The following is a 21,808-nucleotide window of genomic DNA, read 5'->3' as shown; positions in this document are numbered from 1 at the left end:
TTGACATGACCAGTTCTACCGCTGTCAACAATATCAACATTGTTGCCTACAAATTAGAAGGTAGGTTTTGCTACCAGAGGAGGAAAGAATGTAAAACTTGTCAGGTTGTTAGCGTTTCTAATTCTTATCTAAAATTATAAATGGCTGTCATTCTCCGATCTTTCAAGTCTTTTTCAAAACATCTCAAAAGGGAGATTTCAAAGTTTTTTAAATTCACCAGAGAGTTTTATCAGAATTCGTTCTTGCATTGTTTTTACATAAAACTTGCATGAAATATAGTGAATAAAAACTATGCAGAGATAACTGTAACTATCTTCATTCAAAAGGAAAAGCAGTCCATTTTCCCTACCACCGAGCCCTTCAGTAATCTATCTATGTCTTCAGTTTATGCTTGAAAATGTTCATGTTGCTAATTGTACTTAACTCCACTGGAAGTTGGTTCCAGAGTGGGTCCCGACACCTGAAATGGTCCATTCACAACCTGGTTCTAAGGTGTGGGACATCAAAAAGGCAAAGATTTTCAGATGGATTTTCATTGGGCTAATAGCTGGTTATCAGGTCAGACAGATACTTTGGAGCTGGTTTACTTAGACATTGAAAACAGAAATGTTGAGTTTGTATTGGATTCTGCCTGATATGATTAGCAAGGATATTCTTTGCAAAACCGAGTATTTCTGCTATATTATAAAATGTCATGGATGTCAACTTCTTCTTTATTGTTTTCACGATGTTTCTGGGCCATTCCTTGCTCCTTTGTCAGGTGGTTGTTGGTTTTGACGATCTTGGAGTTGGTGGCTGAGTTGATGTAAAGGATTAGACTATTGAGTATTTCAGCAATCTGGAGACAAGTCTAGCAGGAAAGTTCTGTATGCGTTGGTGCTTTCCTATTGAGACAGGCCTTAGAGTAGCAGTTCAATCATGAATAATTATGAAAGTGGTTTACACTACAAGTTATACAGACAGTATAATGATGAACATCCCCCTCCCTTCTTTCAACACTCGATATAATGTTCTTCTTCAGGCCCCTACTACTTGTAAGAGGCAACTCAGACCTGCTGACTTGCTTGACATATCATCAGTTCCTAATTATGCAGAATGATGCTGTTGATCACTGGATTGTCTGGTCCAGACACGATTTCTTATCAACCGCAGCAATATAGCTGAAATATTGCTGAATGCAGCACAAAACTAAATGCACTCACTCACTCACTTTTTGAGGCCACTACAGTAAATTATTGGGAACATGTGAACCTGGACACCAAGTTGAGACTGTCTTATCAACGAGCTGTTAACTTATTTAATTTGTCATTTTTGCAATACACTGATGTCATAAAAATGTCTTGTGACATAGCATGAAGACATAGTGTAACAGCTGCTATATTAACAATAACTATAAACACACTAAAAAAATGAGTAAAAATTTTTATATGGTTCCTGTCCAGGAAACCTTTTCATCTTGTACCACAATTGACATAAAAAAGCGATATATTGTTGTAAATAGGGTTTTTTTTTCAGGTTAGCTCATGTTATCATATCTCAATTCAGTCGAATAATGCTCTTGATCACTGGATTGTCTGGTCTGGAATATTGCTCAGTGCAATGTTAAGCAGCAAACAAAACAGTTAACAGACACCCACAGTTGTGCCCAGATTACAGTGTATTTTCCCTGTCATCGTAATTTGTCAGTAGCTATATAAAGATGAGTATGCTTGTAGGAGTTTTCTGCAGTGTGTAATCTGTGTAATCGTTAATCCCCCAAGGTTTAATGAGGTAATAACACATCAGCTCATTTCTTTGTGCCAGTCAGTATGAAATTATTCCAGTCTCAACTGTCAGATGTCAATGTTGTCCATACACCCGCAGTATTTTATTGAAAAATTTGTAATTACACCCAAGTCCCTTGCTCCTAAAATTTGCATTATACAAGACAACTGGTTTGATCCCCCTCAATTCCATCTCAACTTTCTGGAAGCAGTCATTACCCAAGCCCTATCATTCCCTATCAACTTACGAGCACAAACAGTTAAGAAATCCTTAAAAACCTACGAAACATTCTCTGTTTTTATTGACACAAAAGGTGTTTACAATCTTCCTAGTCTTCTTCCGTTCAGGACATCCAGCCTCCCATCAAATCAAATCTCATGGGCCATGAAAGGTCATCAAAGGTCAAAGGTGAGCGGCAGTACTCACAACGCAGCCAATGATAGTAACTAATCGCAAAACATTTGACCCCTGTGTGTCCGGCTATCAGCTCTCGACAACACTCGGCATATTTATACATAACACACATGACGTATGTCAACACGCAAAGTATCCCTACAACAGCCTAACCATTTATCTGGAAGGGCTGTCATAGCCCGGACATAAGGTAGATTCTTTCATACACGTAAATACACTTAGCTGAGTTTACTTGGATCTCGGAATGAACCAGCAGGGCCTCACAAGCTGTTGGAGTATATTATCTAATGACTTTTCAAACCACTTGGGATCTTTACTGATGTTCAAACACTCCGCTGGCACAGGTAGGCAGACAAACACTGAACATAAAGCAGCAAGCACAACACTCTTCTCTCTGTTCTCCGTGCAACAAGAAATGAAAGCGTTTGAACTCGGATTTGTGTTTTTTATCTCACTATCTGTTTTTTCCAAACACTGTTATGGCATCAGATTAGAAATTCCAGGTTATAAGCAGTTATATTCTGTGCTGGAGATCACAGATGAAATATTGATTCGTGCAATGGTGACTGAGGGTGACATTTAAAGTACAATGTACTTTGGGTCTTGCTGAGAGTTAGTGAGTGAGTGAGTGAGTGAGTTTAGTTTTACGCCACTTTCAGCAATATTAAAGCAATATTATGGTGAGGGACGCCAGAAATTGTACATACTGGCAAATTCCATCCATCAATTTGTTACTGTATGCTCTTTATTTCTGTCAAAAACAACAAATTCCTGACCAGATGATCCAGTGTTTGAATCAGTGAATAGAAGGCCAAAGTTGGTATTTTCATAAGTAACAAGTGTTACGTTCATACATACATAAAGGCAACCCCACTAGACCAACGTATCTGTGAAATGTGAAATGTCCTAGAAGATGAACAACACCATATAACACCTTGCATCAAGTATAGCAAACACCGGGAATCACTTCTACAAACATCGCTTTTTCCAGGACAAAAATTTGCTACACTCTCAAGAAAAGCACAATTTAAAAATCATTTCAAATAGAAAGCCCGAAATTATTTCTAAAATATATCATGACATTTACAATTTTAAATGCATTTTGTGTATTACCTCATATTGTTTCCATGTGATTATACTACATGACTTGTAAAATTGTTGTAATGTACATCACTAAAGTATCTGTAACTACTGCGTCTATATTTGTAGATGATAGAATAATGCAACTGTATCTTCACGGAATGCTCTGCAATATGTATCTCATCTTATCTTAAATAGCACTTCATACCTTGTATGAATCATTTGTGGATTAACACCGTTAAGCAATTTTATACTATGAACGAAGTGGCAGCATTATCTGAAAAGGAAACTTTCGATATGGACTTGCACAAGAGTCTAAGGAAACGATTCCTGGCCTAACTCGTTCAACCTTGAATATTTAAATAGCAAGAATGAATTGTCTTTATCTAGATTTATCAATAATGACGATACAATTATTTTTGTTGTTTTAGTTGCTTAATGCCACACTCTGTAAATTTTCAGGCTGCATGACAGCAAGTAAACTAGATAATCCAATGATTGATATCATGGGCATCTAATCATGTATTTGGAATACAGTAACAATTATTGACTTTACATATCATGATACTTACTTGGAGTGAAAAAAGTGTTGTTATAAAAATTTCATAAGGAAAAGACACTATTAAAAAGATCTGAAACTTAATGAATATCAGGTCTCCTATATGAAAGCAAAAAAACAAACAAAACATCTCATTCCTAATCAACACATTAATTCATTTGACACCGGGGTATTGGTATTGATATCGGAATTATCAGCATAAGTATTTTTACTTTGCTGAATACCCCAAATTTAAGAAAATTGATAAATAAATAGATCCTGTGTGAGACAATACAGGTTTAAACTAGGTATAAATACCAGTTATTTGTATTGCGTATCATATCATCTGAGAAATGTCTTTGATGTATCAGTGAAGTGCGAAATGCCCAACTATCCATCCATGGCCTCCAGTCTGGGTCAGGAGACAGGCTACCTGAGTCAGGGAAATCTCTCTTAAAGCTCCAATTACATATCATAATTATTAACTAAACAACACCATTACACACCCTGACAATGTCATACATCACCCTAAACCCTGGAAGACCATGTCCAATGTCCCATACACGGAAACCGATCAGGAACCAAACAGTGGAACCAAGGAAAATTGGAAAATATATAACATCCCTATATTTACTGCCGAAACTATTACTCTGCGGTCCATCCCGTGTTGCTAAGCTACATCCTCCCTGGCTCTCAACAGCCGATATGTAGCGATCAGTCGAGGCAGTGTTTTCAGATCTTGGTATGGACTAATCATTACATCCTGGGTGGGCTTACACTTCAAGTGTCTTCATCGGCTGAGCAAATACCTTCATCAGATGTATGTCCAACCCCATCCCCTTGCCTTAGACTAAGCCTCATCCTGATGCTTAGCTTGATATGCCTCCCACAATGCTAAGATGAACATCCATTCATATAGCAAATCCCTTACTAAAGCCTGCTGGTCATGTGGGCTCTTCTTGCACATCCATCTCCATCACAGCTTACATTCGTACATGAAAGGCCGGTACACAAACTTTCCAAGTCCTTTCAATATGTTCTTGGTAAATAATATTCTAGATTTCTGTTACAAATGATTTCGATTTGTTCATTTGATACTGGTAACTTCCTCCTAAACGTTTCAATTTCCATATATTACATTTGTATTTTCCCAGAAATTTATGTTGAAAAATATTGTTCCACAGAATCAATTTTAGCTTTTTGTTTGTGGGAAGAATACAGTCTCCTCAAATACAAGAATAAAATGGCACTACAACTACCATCAACAACCTCAACAAACAACATTGTTGATATAATGTTGCTTGTTTGGTGTGTATCACTGCTGCATCACAGATGACAACATCCCATGGCCCATAGCTGGATCACAACAAAACACATAAAACCACATTTTTACAAATTGATGGATCCGTGTAGAGATATAGCATTGTTGTAACCCTTCACGGCCTGGCAAAGATAATCTCCCTTCTACACAAGCCTGATACTGCTCCAGAGTTGAATGGGATGAACACAAAGTGCTGTCTACCAGCTCGGAGAGTGCACACCTCGTTTGTAGCCACGGTCTCCATTTCAAAACACATAAAACACACCGTTTGTAGCAGAGCGACCCTTTGCATCACCCAAGCTGCTGACTATATTACCCAGCAAGCTACTGCAGATTATTACCCACTAACTACACAGCACAGGCCAACACAGCAAACCTGCAGCTCAAGCCGACACGGCGAACCACAGCACTCTGGGCTACTGCAGACTATGTGCAAGTTTCGTGCAAGTGAGCTGTCTCTCTGAGTGACTAGGTCCACCTGAGATTTTAAGTGACCTGAAAATTCAATTTCATGGATCAGATAAGGAATGTCTCTCAGCTTTCAGTGATCGACAAATCAGGCATTGCTAATGCTTGTCTGAGTTGACAAACCTGCTCCTTAATGGGAACGTTAGATGTCAAAGAAACATTCCCCCAATTCTGGACCAGAGGAGGTAATACACGGCAGCAAAGCTTTGTTTGGGCCCATAAGTAGGTGGTGGTTGCTAACAGCAAAACACTGAATGAGCAGACGACACTTTGTGGTCTCCTCTTCCCAACAACAGAAGGCCTATCCCTAACAACAGCAGATTTCTCCTCCATTACAGTATATTCCCTAACTACTGATGACCTCTTCTCCCCAACAGTACATTACACTAAAGCGACAGCAGATTTCTCTTAAACAAAAACAGCAGATCTTCACTAAACACCAGTTCTTCAACAACAGCAACTCTCTCTGCAACACGACACTCCCAACAACAGAAGATCTCTTTCACAACAGCATATTTGTCCTCAAAAGCAGATTTTCCTTCAACAACTGCAGATCTCTTGTAAACAGAAAGTTTCACCTCAACTACAGCAGATTTTTCAACAATAACATATTTCTCAACAATAACAGGATATCTCTCATGTAAAACAGTTGGCAAGTCCTCAAGTCAGGTTTCTCATCAATTGCAACAAATCTATGCCCCAACAACCAGAGATATCTCATCTGCAACACCCCAACAGACTGTGACCAGTGGAATTAAAAACAAAGGGTTAGTGAAGGGTCCAAGAGCAGATAGACAGTTTAGTCAGTCACCAATACAAAGACATCTGTAGTTGCAAATATGCTTTGCTGGGTTCACTGTTTGATCATAAACGACCAAGATTTGGTATCCATGGAAACACATTATGTCACAATAACATGACCAACAAACACTGATACCATGAAAACCAACAAGCCAACCGTGTTTATGGAGGACAGGCCACAGAGCTTCTACACTATCAGGAATGCACTGTCATGCTCTCCACACAGTGAAGCTGACGCTCTATGATGGCAGATCCTACAGAGGGGAACACGCAACATGTTAACAGATAACACTTTTTCACACCCATAACCACAGACACTATCACATACGTAGGAAAGCAAGTGAACTAACAAAAACTATGACATGGCCTTACTAAAACAGCTGATACTCCATGTGATATCAGATGATACCTGGACATAACACCCAATTGGATACTTGATTGTATAACAACCCATGTGATATCAGATTATTACTGCACAAAATACCATATGTAATACCTAATTGGATAACACCCCATGTGATATCAGATGCTACCTGTATACAGTACCCAGTTTAACACTTGATAGGAAAATACCCCATGTGATATCAGATTATATTGCACACAATACCCAATTAATACCTGATAGCATAATACCCATGTGATACCAGACGATGCCTGGAAATGACACCCAATGAGAAACCTGATTGGATAATACTCTATGAGATATCAGACGAAACCTGCACAAAGTACCCAATTTAATTCCTGGTAAGATAATACTCCATGTGACACCCAACCTGTGATACCCACCAATCATCCCACAGCTGCCTGCACATATATGTAAAGAAGTACCAACATCACTCTTTCCAGTTGCCACAGACTGGATCATATTAGATATACCAGCGCTAGATTGCACAAGACATCACATGGTGTCAAACTGTCTCACAAGGATCTTCAAGGTTTCACAAGGTTTCACAAAGTGATACACAGTTTTGGAAGGCAATATTCTTGCAGTGTGTGGCTTGAGACTCACCTATACACACATGGATCACTGGCATACACACACACAAATCTGGACATGCATGCACTCACATACTGGCACACACAATGTATTTGATCACCCCAGTAATAACCATAACACATAAGACTTACTCCCCAACAACACAACCATGGCAGTAGCGCGGTCCCTGCAACTACTGACTGACAAAGGGAACAGACTGCCTCGAGACAGCCCAACTGTATTGATTCCCTCAGCACTCAACACAAGGCATGCACAACTGTCAATGCAATATAATACTTCTTTATGGCATTGCTAACTGTTTGAAATCTGAGGTCTTCTTCAAAGTGTTGACTGTGATCCAGATCGGCAGGCCTGCCCTAGAGGTGGCATGTAATAGAGGCGGGCTAACACAGGAAGCTCACAGCCACTCACAGCCACCAGGGGGCGGGGCTTCACGACATGTTTCTCCGCCCCTTTGATGGCAAACAATGACAGTTATTCCCACACTGCCCTAGGGAACAAATACAAGGCAATATTGATTGTTATACCATGCCTGTTACATTGATTTATGGAAATTTCAAATATTTAAATGACATAAATGAGAATGCTTCCATGGTAACAAGATGAGCTGAATAAGATAGACATGTTTGGTATAATGTAGAGATAACATTCAAGAAAAAGAAACAATTTACATATTTGGAAATCTAGAAATGTGTGATTGCTAGGAAAGTAGTTTGAAACAAATTTGTCACATGGACACAGGTTATCTCCCTTTGACTGTTAGATTTGTATGTCTAGCATGTACGGACTCAGAGATCACTTCAGCATCACAGGGTGTTGTCAATGATGGAAGAGATATTTCAGACATTTCAGGATATTTCATGGCATTATCTTGAGTTCATTTGGTCCAATTGTAAATATGCCGTTTACATGTGTGTGTGAAGTGGTTGGAAAGAAGCTGGGAAAAAAAAGAGGTTTCTTGCACCGAGAAGTGTTGATGTTGCTGTGAGAACCATGACTTTGTTTCACTTCGCGTTCAAATGCAGAACAACAGAGTAGGAAAACAATAGTAAGAAAAATTTTATATTATTATCATTATGGAATTATCAGACTTGCTATTCCATTCAGTGTTTAGATCTGGATATATTAACGTAAGCACACTACCAGGATGATACAGACACAAGTATGTACCCAATAGTTCTGTGGTGGACAGACATGACCTTGATACAAGTATGTACGTTTTAGATATGTGTATGTATCCAGATACAGTGACAGATACATATGCGAAAAGGTGCGTCATATGATTGGCGTTAAAAAAAAAACATGGAAAATTTCCCTACATTATGGACAACTGATTTCCAGTGTTTCTCCAGAAATGATGACACAAACATGGAAACTATCGACAACAGACCCAAAGGAGGATGTCTGTAGTTACCTCCCCTCTTGAGCTCTCGAATCCTCCTACACATCAACAAGCACACAAATGCCACACAATAGAGTCAAAACCAACAGACAAGTCACTGGTGGCCATTTTGACCCCTGAGCGCACACGCTACCAGACAGTGTCAGACTAAATGAAGGGGAAATATAAGCACATACTACTCAACCTTTGTTAAGAATACTTCTGCAGTGGAAGCTGTCAAAACCAGCAGCTGTCCAGTCTGTGAAGTTGTGAAAACCAGCATAAAATCTCAGTCACCCGTGGCTAGTATGTTTAGTATCATTTAAAACTTCTGGAAGCCATCAGCTGTCAATTCCGGATCTCAGCATGAAATGAGCTGCCCGAATATGTGTCTATGCAGTAATCATTGCTGTCTAATCTGGTGTTTGGCAAGGAGTCAATCAGATGTCTATTGTCACCAATTAATCCTGTGTTGAAACTACATGGTTGCCAACAAAGGTAAGTTGATCATAGTTCAGTATGGGTACACTTGTTCATGTACCTAGTGAGTTGCGTCAGTGTGTAGAGTAACTGAAAGGACCACATGTTACAACAATGTATTTGAGAGTGACAAAACTGGTTCAGTTCCAGTCATTATTAACAGTGGCAGCTCCACAATCTGGCACATTGTCTAAACCGGATTATTTCTTCAGTCCTGACGAGTGCCGGTTTTGACAGCTTCCACTCTATTTTTCTTACCTATCGCGAAACTAATTATGGAAAATATATGAGCAAATAATGGGAAAATTTTCATCATCCTTATCTTGAGTTGAGCACTATATCTCAGATTCATAAAAATGTTGAATCAAATATTTGTAACAATTGAGTAAGTTTGCATTTCTTACCGTGTCTCGATGAGGCAACAGTTCTTTCCTGATCTTAAAGAAGTTCTTGCCATATTGCCTCAGACCCTTGATGAACCGTTTCTGAAACAATTAGAAACAAGCAGATTAGTGATGTTGATTATGTGGCAGATCACTGACCATATACGGAGGTAGTCTCTCAACTCACCAACCACCTCCTTGCCTACTGTTTAGAGTATTTGCTGAGATGGAAAGTCTAAAGTTTGACCCTCAGCCAGTTCAGAGCAAAAGAAGTTAAAGACTATACTTGTTTTTTCATCGGCTGACATTAAATGGACAAAACAAGGACTGGTCAACTGGTCAGCTGTCAGAATGTGATAATGAACAGACAAAACAAGCATACACTATGTACCCATCCACTCCAACACCTTCACCCACAGCATCATATCAACAGACAGCAACACCTTCACCCACAGCATCACTTCCACTGACAGCAACACCCACACCTACCACCACCACCACCCATTCTTACACACCAACACCTCAACAAAAATCTGCACGCGTTAAAATGACATGGCCCACTATGAACACTCAGCCATCTTGAACTACCAACTCTTGTCAGATCTCTGATACGTACCCAGAACATTGGGAAGAGATTTTAAACGAAGGATGTAGAATGACAATATTATTGAAGACATTGAGTTAAGGATGTTGATTTAAATGTTTCACTGCATGCTACTCAGTGTGCAAGTTGTATACTCATTCAAATCGCTTCTTGCAACTAAAGAAGATGAAGATGGCAGCCCCTAATGTCAATCAGTAAATATTACAATTACAAGTGCAGATTGATCTAACCAGAATGTTCCTAACTATGACTTCAAAACACCATCACAAAGTCTCTTTATTCTGGCAAATTGTTAAATCGGAACAATCTGACATAAAGTCTCTAATCTCTCACATTCTTTGAAATGTAGCTTCTAAGAGCTTTCAAACTGGGGCCAATGTAGCCATACAGCATGTTTTCTCACAACCTCAACACATCTGACACACTGGGTCGTACTTCATAGCAGAATCAGAATTATGTAACAATCTGTGTCGTTATATATCAGTCATCTGCAGTCTAATATCTGCCAGACAAACAAGTGTTGGTGTGTGGTCTGCCTGTCGGGGCTTGTCGTCAGGCATGCATCACAAGAGCACAAGTCATCAACTACAGATGTGACAACATCAATCTGATTCATAGATGCAGCTGATGATTCTCAAACAATCTGGACTGTCTACACCCTGTGACAACTACTGCTGCAAATTCTGCAACATCGGCAAACTTACTTCACTAAGACGTGGGCAGTAGGGTAGCCTAGAGGTTCAAACATTCATTCATCACACCAAAAACCTGTGTCTGATTCCCCACATGGGTACAATGTGTGAAACCCATTCCTGGTGTCCAACTGTGATATTGCTCGAATATTGCTAAAATCAGTGTAAAACGCAACTCACTCACTCACTCACCAAGACGTCTGTGACTGAAGCACAACAACAGAGGACACAATGGAGGACTAGATTCGGACAGGGCACTGTCTCATTATTTTTCTCCAGAATCTCCTCGTTCTCATCCACCGTCTCATTGCTCACCTCTGCTGTGAAACATGCAGTAAGGTGTCAGTATTTGACACCAATTGCACTGATACTCCAGTCAGCAGGAACCTATTACATACTGTGTAGAATCAAACCTGTGTCTACAGTAAAAGGAATTAACCCTTTCACCTCTCAACATTTCCAGAAAACAGGAGATGAAGCCAGCTGGCACCGAATGATGTCACTGACTTCTTAGAGTCCTCCTCACTGTTTATGCTAATGCTTCAGTCACTGAAGACGGTTCATTAACACATCTATTTCTCAATAACATCCTGAAAATTGACTTGTACAGTCGCAGAGGAAATAACAATATCTGTCTTCATGACTGAATTTACCTATTTTTCAGTGAAAGATACATCTGAATGGAAGTGATTCTGACTCGAGTGAAATGTAACTGTTTGCGCACAATGATAAGTTGTTAGGGTAATAATATCATAAGAAGCTGAGTATACACATGAGGGTTCTTTTTCATGATTTTCAAAGATGACACATTTTCATGATTACATCTGTAACACTTCCAAATGCTGAACTGACTTAATACATTATCCACTGATCGATAATTATCGATTTGTGATTTCTCTTTCCTGAAAATACAATCAATTCTAGTCTACGTACCATTCAGCAAAATACAGTAACATGTTACTGAATTTCCGTGAATGTAAAATGCACACCTGTGTACAATACAGACCTTTGTTGGGAATTCAGAATTTAAAAAAAAATGTCAAGTATTATGCACAAGAAAACCCTATTTCATATTCCTTCACTGAAGGAGCAGATATTGGCAAACTTGTTTTGGAGAAAAAGAGAAAAAAAATGGAAATTTGAGCCAAAATGCCATAGACACAATTGAGATTATATGTCTGGCTCTACCAGGTATTGTTAAACAGCTGTGGTATTGGGACCATGAGTAACTTAGAAACATATTTAACATGTCTTCAGGAAGCTGTTACGAGTAATTTTCCCCCTATTAACAGGAGCAGATGCAAATAATGATGTCTATTTAGCAGAAAACATGCACATTTTCCAAACATTTTCTTAGAGGTGTTTTATCATGCTGAAACGCTGTTGTCAAGCAACACGATGATGTAACACTAAGCTAATATTCTGTATCACATAGATGAAGTTGTTCCACTCTGGGCTGGAGTTTGTCACACACAGTCAATAGCCAATCAAACAACAGCTCACACATGCCCTGACCAATCAAACACGAGGTTTGATGACATAGTTCAAAGCCAAACATCACAGGGATGCTGTTGTGTTAGCTTGCGACAAAATACTCGCCCACTTAGACACCGAGTGGAAACACGTTGCTTTGCCTGACAAGGCCGTCTGATCACACAAGTACCCTGATCTGTTTGATGTCACAGTGTACATAGTGATGCTGGATATACCAAAGGAAAAAAATATGAGGCAACATTCACATCTCCGTCGCAACTCTGAGCCGAATGGTGAGAAGGAGGTGAAAGTCTGCCTGTGGGGTGAAAACCATGAACTTGAACATTGTCAACCTGCACTTGTCATTTCATTCATCAGTGGGTTGGTCGAGTGGAACAAGTGTCTGCTTGTCACACTGACAACACTTTTCGCCCTTTTCTGGTGATATCTCAACAAAATACTGATACAAATGCCATAAAACTATAGTCATCTTTAGTCGCATGAGTGAGTGGGTGTGGTTCTACGCTGCTTTTCGCAATATTCCTTTCATGGTAGGGACACCAGAAATGGACTTCACAAATTGTACGTATATGGGAAATTGAACCTGGCTCTTTGGTGTGACAAAAAGATGCTATAACCATAGAGCACCTCATTGCCCCAGTCATACGCTGTGTAGACAATACTAAAATCACTCATTTTTTACAGATACCAGTTACATTAAAAAACCTTTTTCGGGGTTTCTCACTAAAAATACAATGGCACAGTTTATATCCACTCATATTCTGTGTCAGAAATTGCTGCACACAGTATGTCCAATCACTGGTTAAAAAACATGAAAGTGTCAGAAAAATAAGCTTCACCTCTTTAGCACCAACAGTCTAACACCATAAATCAAAAAACAAATTTATTACCCCCAAAACATAAACAAGAGTTCAGTTAGCTTGCACTGACCACGTATGTGTGGTCCAATTATTGACTGCCAGTCAAATGTTTTTTGTTGATCTGTCAGTGTTTGTTGTCTGTCAGTGAAGTGTTATCTTCTCAATCATTCTCTGAATCTGACTCCAGACTACCACCATTCTACTTTTACACTCAAGCCAATCTGACAGCCCAGTCAACACATAAGTTGCCAGATTGTCAGTTTCCAGGTAAGTAGTATCCAGTATTTGTCCACAGTATACGCCAGTCATAGATACAGTTTTGTTTTATGCAGACCTGGCTCCCATTTCTCGAAACAAACATGTTTTTAATCAAATTTGAGCAATTGCAGGAAAATGCATTTCCAAACATGAACTGAAATTGACGTAAAACTCAAACATAGTAGGCAATTGGAACTTGGTGGATACTCAAATTGTTTCAGCTGTTATATTTAAAAAAAGCAATTAATATGAGTTAAAAATTCAGCAGTTTCAAATTGCTGATCTCAGTTCGAAATTTGAGTTCAAACTTAAGTTTGTTTCGAGAAATCAGGGCCAGTAGTATCTGTTCAAGATCAATGGACATGTCCATAGTACTTCAGTCAAATAGACAGTTGTGTTTTACGTAGACCAATAGTATCAATGAATGATTCATGAATTTGTCCATGATGTGAGTCATAGAAGGTTGTGATTAATGTCTTTTTATCAACAAAATATAAACTCTGTACTTGACAAAGAAGCTTGAGGCTCAAGAAAGTATGACAGGTCATAGAGTCATTAAGTCAGCTTAATCATGTCCAACCATATTCAGTATCCGTGACCCACAAACAATCATGACCTCTTTAGAGCCATCAAGGGAATCAAACCCAGAACTCCAGTTTGGTGACCCAGCACCTCAACCACTGGACTACTGTCATCCAGAAACTATACAGGACATATGTCAATATCTCTACAGTCAACTTACTGAATCTTCCTCTGTCCACTTCTTTTCAATGCTGCGCAGCGCAGGACTTCGGACGAGGGCTTGCAGTGACTTGCCAGTGTCATACTTGTAGTCGTGCAGCTGAAACGTGACAGGAGAAGGTGGAACATCAGACATGAAACACTCACACTAATGCCACATGATGTATGGCTGTATTAAATACATGAAGGTGGGAGACATTGTAATCTAACAATTGGTGATAATTAGATTAAATGAGCAATCATTGTTTATATTCCACTGTTTCTGACCAATTGCTGGGCAATATCTCTGTTTATCTCATTTTTACCTGAATGCACCCAAATGGACTGACACTTATATTGTTTGTTTTATCACCTGTCATGTACATAAGCTGTGACAGTCACATACTATTTATGGGTCTGTTATAGCCACAGATTCTCAGTCAATGGTAAACTGTTTGAAATTACATACGTCTCAGAATATTCCACTTTAATTAACCATGCAAGCATACATTATTCAGTGTCTAGTCCCATCTAACACATGTATCTGTCACTGTTACACACTGAGACGTACACCTGTCAGTGACTACTTCACAATAAAATATATACATATGTCAGTGACTATTCCACACTAACACATCTGTCAGTGACTTCCACACTAACACATCTGTCGGTGACTACTCCACACTAACACATCTGTCGGTGACTACTCCACACTAACACATCTGTCGGTGACTACTCCACACTAACACATCTGTCGGTGACTACTCCACACTAACACATCTGTCGGTGACTATTCCACACTAACACATCTGTCGGTGACTACTCCACACTAACACATCTGTCAGTGACTTCCACACTAACACATCTGTCGGTGACTACTCCACACTAACACATCTGTCGGTGACTATTCCACACTAACACATCTGTCGGTGACTATTCCACACTAACACATCTGTCAGTGACTACTCCACACTAACACATCTGTCGGTGACTACTCCACACTAACACATCTGTCGGTGACTATTCCACACTAACACATCTGTCGGTGACTACTCCACACTAACACATCTGTCAGTGACTACTCCACACTAACACATCTGTCAGTGACTACTCCACACTAACACATCTGTCAGTGACTTCCACACTAACACATCTGTCGGTGACTACTCCACACTAACACATCTGTCGGTGACTATTCCACACTAACACATCTGTCGGTGACTACTCCACACTAACACATCTGTCGGTGACTATTCCACACTAACACATCTGTCGGTGACTACTCCACACTAACACATCTGTCGGTGACTATTCCACACTAACACATCTGTCGGTGACTATTCCACACTAACACATCTGTCGGTGACTATTCCACACTAACACATCTGTCGGTGACTACTCCACACTAACACATCTGTCGGTGACTACTCCACACTAACACATCTGTCGGTGACTATTCCACACTAACACATCTGTCGGTGACTACTCCACACTAACACATCTGTCAGTGACTACTCCACACTAACACATCTGTCGGTGACTATTCCACACTAACACATCTGTCGGTGACTACTCCACACAAACACATCTGTCGGTGACTACTCCACACTAACACATCTGTCGGTGACTATTCCACACTAACACATCTGTCGGTGACTACTCCACACTAACACATCTGTCGGTGACTACTCCACACTAACACATCTGTCGGTGACTACTCCACACTAACACATCTGTCGGTGACTACTCCACACTAACACATCTGTCGGTGACTACTCCACACTAACACATCTGTCGGTGACTACTCCACACTAACACATCTGTCGGTGACTACTCCACACTAACACATCTGTCGGTGACTATTCCACACTAACACATCTGTCGGTGACTACTCCACACTAACACATCTGTCGGTGACTACTCCACACTAACACATCTGTCGGTGACTACTCCACACTAACACATCTGTCGGTGACTACTCCACACTAACACATCTGTCGGTGACTATTCCACACTAACACATCTGTCGGTGACTATTCCACACTAACACATCTGTCGGTGACTATTCCACACTAACACATCTGTCGGTGACTATTCCACACTAACACATCTGTCGGTGACTATTCCACACTAACACATATGTCGGTGACTATTCCACACTAACACATATGTCGGTGACTATTCCACACTAACACATATGTCGGTGACTATTCCACACTAACATATATCTGTCAGTGACTATTCCACACTAACACATCTGTCGGTGACTATTCCACACTAACATATATCTGTCGGTGACTACTCCACACTAACACATCTGTCGGTGACTACTCCACACTAACACATCTGTCAGTGACTATTCCACACTAACACATCTGTCGGTGACTATTCCACACTAACACATATGTCGGTGACTATTCCACACTAACACATCTGTTAGTGACTATTCCACACTAACACATATGTCGGTGACTATTCCACACTAACACATCTGTCGGTGACTATTCCACACTAACACATCTGTCGGTGACTACTCCACACTAACACATCTGTCGGTGACTATTCCACACTAACACATCTGTCGGTGACTATTCCACACTAACACATCTGTCAGTGACTATTCCACACTAACACATATGTCGGTGACTATTCCACACTAACACATATGTCGGTGACTATTCCACACCAACACATATGTCGGTGACTATTCCACACTAACATATATCTGTCAGTGACTATTCCACACTAACACATCTGTCGGTGACTATTCCACACTAACATATATCTGTCGGTGACTACTCCACACTAACACATCTGTCGGTGACTACTCCACACTAACACATCTGTCGGTGACTATTCCACACTAACACATCTGTCGGTGACTATTCCACACTAACACATCTGTCGGTGACTACTCCACACTAACATATATCTGTCAGTGACTATTCCACACTAACATATATCTGTCAGTGACTATTCCACACTAACACATCTGTCGGTGACTATTCCACACTAACACATCTGTCGGTGACTATTCCACACTAACACATCTGTCGGTGACTATTCCACACTAACACATATGTCGGTGACTATTCCACACAACACATCTGTCAGTGACTATTCCACACTAACATATATCTGTCAGTGACTATTCCACACTAACACATCTGTCGGTTACTATTCCACACCAACACATCTGTCAGTGACTTCCACACCAACACATCTGTCAGTGACTATTCCACACTAATGCATCTGTCAGTGACTATTCCACACTAACACATCTGTCAGTGACTATTCAGGGATGAGAATGGGTATGAGTGAAAAAAGAGGAAAACGGGCTAAGCCTCTATGGAGTCATGTTAATTGAAAGAAAATAAAATGTATCATGAAAGACACGTGCCCTCAAATACATGGAATTTCACGGATTTGTGGGGGGTGGGATGGGGGTGGGGGAAATTCTCATCGCTGCTATTCGACACTTAACACATAAATATATATATCTGTCAGTGACCATTCTATGCTAACACATACATCTGTCAAAGACCATTTCACAATAATATACATATCTGTCATTGACTATTCCACACTTACACAAAAATGAAAAATTACTATACTGACTAGCATTAAGACTTCATAATCCCAAGTATTTCCTTAAATAACCTGACATTCAAATGGATAGACATTCATGATTTCCAAAACACAGACAGGAAATTCAATGATTTGCTTGTTTACCAATCACCAACAGTGCAGAGTTATCACTGTGAACTTCTTTCAACACTGTTTAATGACCTGTACTCAACCATTGAGTTCTACCCCCTGACTCACCTACAACCTAGGACAAGAAAACTTGCTATGAACTCATTCTGACTAGAAATCTGTCTAAAGACCAGCATGGACCTGTCCTAACCAGAAATTAAAAAAAACAACAACAACAACTTCCCCCCCGCCCCCCGAAATCACAAGAGGCTACTGGGGAACAGTTCTAACCAGAAATCACACAAAAACACCAGCACAGACTTGTCGAGACTAGTCCTTAACCAGGAATCTCCAACCAAAGATCATAAGGGACTTCTAGGGAGCTGTCATAACCAGAAATCTCCACACAGAAGACCAGTATGGACTCAAGGGAACTGCTTCCCATCTGGAAGACCTGATTACTGGGTAAATATACAAACTGTATCAAGCCTACAACAAAGGGTTTGGTTGATGTATCAACATAGACTAACAGGATTTCATTAAAGGTGATATTTATTCCCTTTCCCAGCATCATGGCACCAGCTGATGTAGAAGTTCAGGACAAGCTGTTGAGAGAAGCCCCCTCTCAAACATCCCCAAACAGTTCCTATCAACTTTCAAAACACCAACTGTTTCATGAAGATCTGATTTGCCTAAAATGTATCAAATCTCAACTCTTCTCCCCAAACAAACACATCAATGTTCTAGAGTTAGATGGTCTTACATCAGGAAGCATAACTCCAAGAAAAGAAGGCTCACATCTGATTGCATCTCATATCAAGTTGAACCAGGCTACTGAACAATGAAGATTGTTTGCTATCTGTTATTGCAGTCTACAACCTACACTCCACTGAACACAAGACTGTGAGCTACCTTCCATGGAATCAGAACCAGTCTCCCGCAATGAGTCACAGAATACCTCTGCCAATGAAGTCAAGAACACAATAATGGTCTCCCCTTTTACAACAAGAAATATTATGCTTGAATATTTACACAAAATATCAGTTTTTTCCATCACCACGCCACAAGCCGAAAGAGCCTAACATGACTTCATTGGCATCACAGGAAGAAACCTGATACGCAAGAAAACCTCCGATAGTGCTGGAGCATTATTGCCAAATGATTCCTATCAAAACATGGTGGGGAGATGGTGAAGCCTGTTCCAGCAGAGAGCTAGTCAGAGGGCTGTGGAGACTAGCACCGACTGTCAGGGTGCCTATACTGCCGCCGGGAGCATCCCACTGACCCCTGCAGGTCGCTACCGACCACCCAAGCTGACAATTACCACAACATGTTGGCCTCTTGGAGAAAGATGTATGCAGGGGAGATAACTCTGTGTGGAATATCATATTGTGGCCGCCAGCTACTCTCTTCACAGTGTGTTTACGCTCAGCTCAGGGAATGCCAGGAACGATCTAGCAGTATATCAAACACGCAACATTTGTGGAAGTGAATGCGTTTGTAATTACATTACCAAGTTCTGTGACAGGCTTGGTAGTGATCGGTCCTTGGCACAATGACAAAACTGTGTATCAGTTGATCAATGTATGCTAACAACTGTATATACTGTCAATGGAGGGTATTAACAATCATATATACTGACGTCCATGGGAGATAACAACCATACACACTGACAGTGATTTATGTTAACAACTGCACACACTGACAATGGTTTATGTTAAGAACCATATACACTGACAATGGGGTATGTCAACAACCACAGATGCTGACAGTGGTGTATGTTAATAACCTTATACACCGACAATGGTGTACGCTAACAACCATATACACTGACAATGGTGTACGCTAACAACCATATACACCGACAATGGTGTATGTTAACATCCATATACACTGACAATGGTGTATGTTAACAACCATGGACTCTGACAATGGCATGTCTTAACTACCATGAACACTGACAATGGCATAAGTTAACAACCATGAACTCTGACAATAGTATATATTAACACTTGGAAAGGTGTATTTTAGCAGCCAAGAACAACACTGAAAATGGCATAAGTTAACAACCATGAACTCTGACAATAGTATATATTAACAACCAATAACACTTGGAAAGGTGTATTTTAGCAGCCAAGAAAAACACTGAAAATGGCATAAGTTAACAACCATGTACACTGCCAATGGTGTATGCTAACAACCATGTACACTGCCAATGGTGTATGCTAACAACCATGGACTCTGACAATGGGGTATGCTAACAACCATGTACACTGACAATGGTGTATGCTAACAACCATGGACTCTGACAATGGTGTATGCTAACAACCATGGACTCTGACAATGGTGTATGCTAACAACCATGTACACTGACAATGGTGTATGCTAACAACCATGGACTCTGACAATGGTGTATGCTAACAACCATGGACTCTGACAATGGGGTATGCTAACAACCATGGACTCTGACAATGGTGTATGCTAACAACCATGGACTCTGACAATGGTGTATGCTAACAACCATGGACTCTGACAATGGGGTATGTTAACAACCATGTACACTGCCAATGGTGTATGCTAACAACCATGGACTCTGACAATGGGGTATGTTAACAACCATGTACACTGCCAATGGTGTATGCTAACAACCATGTACACTGCCAATGGTGTATGCTAACAACCATGGACTCTGACAATGGTGTATGCTAACAACCATGTACACTGCCAATGGTGTATGCTAACAACCATGGACTCTGACAATGGTGTATGTTAACAACCATGTACACTGCCAATGGTGTATGCTAACAACCATGTACACTGCCAATGGTGTATGCTAACAACCATGGACTCTGACAATGGGGTATGTTAACAACCATGTACACTGCCAATGGTGTATGCTAACAACCATGGACTCTGACAATGGGGTATGTTAACAACCATGTACACTGCCAATGGTGTATGCTAACAACCATGGACTCTGACAATGGGGTATGTTAACAACCATGTACACTGACAATGGTGTATGCTAACAACCATGGACTCTGACAATGGGGTATGTTAACAACCATGTACACTGCCAATGGGGTATGCTAACAACCATGTACACTGCCAATGGTGTATGCTAACAACCATGTACACTGCCAATGGTGTATGCTAACAACCATGTACACTGCCAATGGTGTATGCTAACAACCATGGACTCTGACAATGGTGTATGCTAACAACCATGTACACTGCCAATGGTGTATGCTAACAACCATGGACTCTGACAATGGTGTATGCTAACAACCATGTACACTGCCAATGGGGTATGCTAACAACCATGTACACTGCCAATGGGGTATGCTAACAACCATGTACACTGCCAATGGTGTATGCTAACAACCATGTACACTGCCAATGGGGTATGCTAACAACCATGTACACTGCCAATGGTGTATGCTAACAACCATGGACTCTGACAATGGTGTATGCTAACAACCATGGACTCTGACAATGGTGTATGCTAACAACCATGTACACTGCCAATGGTGTATGCTAACAACCATGTACACTGACAATGGTGTATGCTAACAACCATGGACTCTGACAATGGTGTATGCTAACAACCATGTACTCTGACAATGGGGTATGTTAACAACCATGTACACTGCCAATGGTGTATGCTAACAACCATGGACTCTGACAATGGGGTATGTTAACAACCATGTACTCTGACAATGGGGTATGCTAACAACCATGGACTCTGACAATGGGGTATGCTAACAACCATGGACTCTGACAATGGGGTATGTTAACAACCATGTACTCTGACAATGGGGTATGCTAACAACCATGGACTCTGACAATGGGGTATG

The 21,808-nt window shown here is 40.4% G+C and overlaps 1 protein-coding gene across 12 annotated transcripts in view; it reads right to left on the bottom strand.

The window, feature by feature from the left end:
• The window catches only part of LOC137268678 (arginine-glutamic acid dipeptide repeats protein-like), a 137,234-nt gene that overhangs the window by 44,218 nt on the left and 71,208 nt on the right, over positions 1-21,808 (bottom strand). For all 12 annotated transcript variants that reach the window (XM_067803269.1, XM_067803272.1, XM_067803271.1 and 9 more), the window contains 2 exons: positions 14,278-14,376; positions 9,649-9,729 (listed from right to left, as the gene is read on the bottom strand). In XM_067803269.1, coding sequence (XP_067659370.1) covers positions 9,649-9,729; positions 14,278-14,376 — 180 coding nt within the window. The remainder of the gene's footprint in view (positions 1-9,648; positions 9,730-14,277; positions 14,377-21,808) is intronic.

Source organism: Haliotis asinina, chromosome 16, assembly GCF_037392515.1.
Source record: "Haliotis asinina isolate JCU_RB_2024 chromosome 16, JCU_Hal_asi_v2, whole genome shotgun sequence".
Lineage (NCBI taxonomy): Eukaryota > Metazoa > Mollusca > Gastropoda > Lepetellida > Haliotidae > Haliotis > Haliotis asinina.
This window is presented reverse-complemented; position numbering and strand designations above follow the sequence as displayed.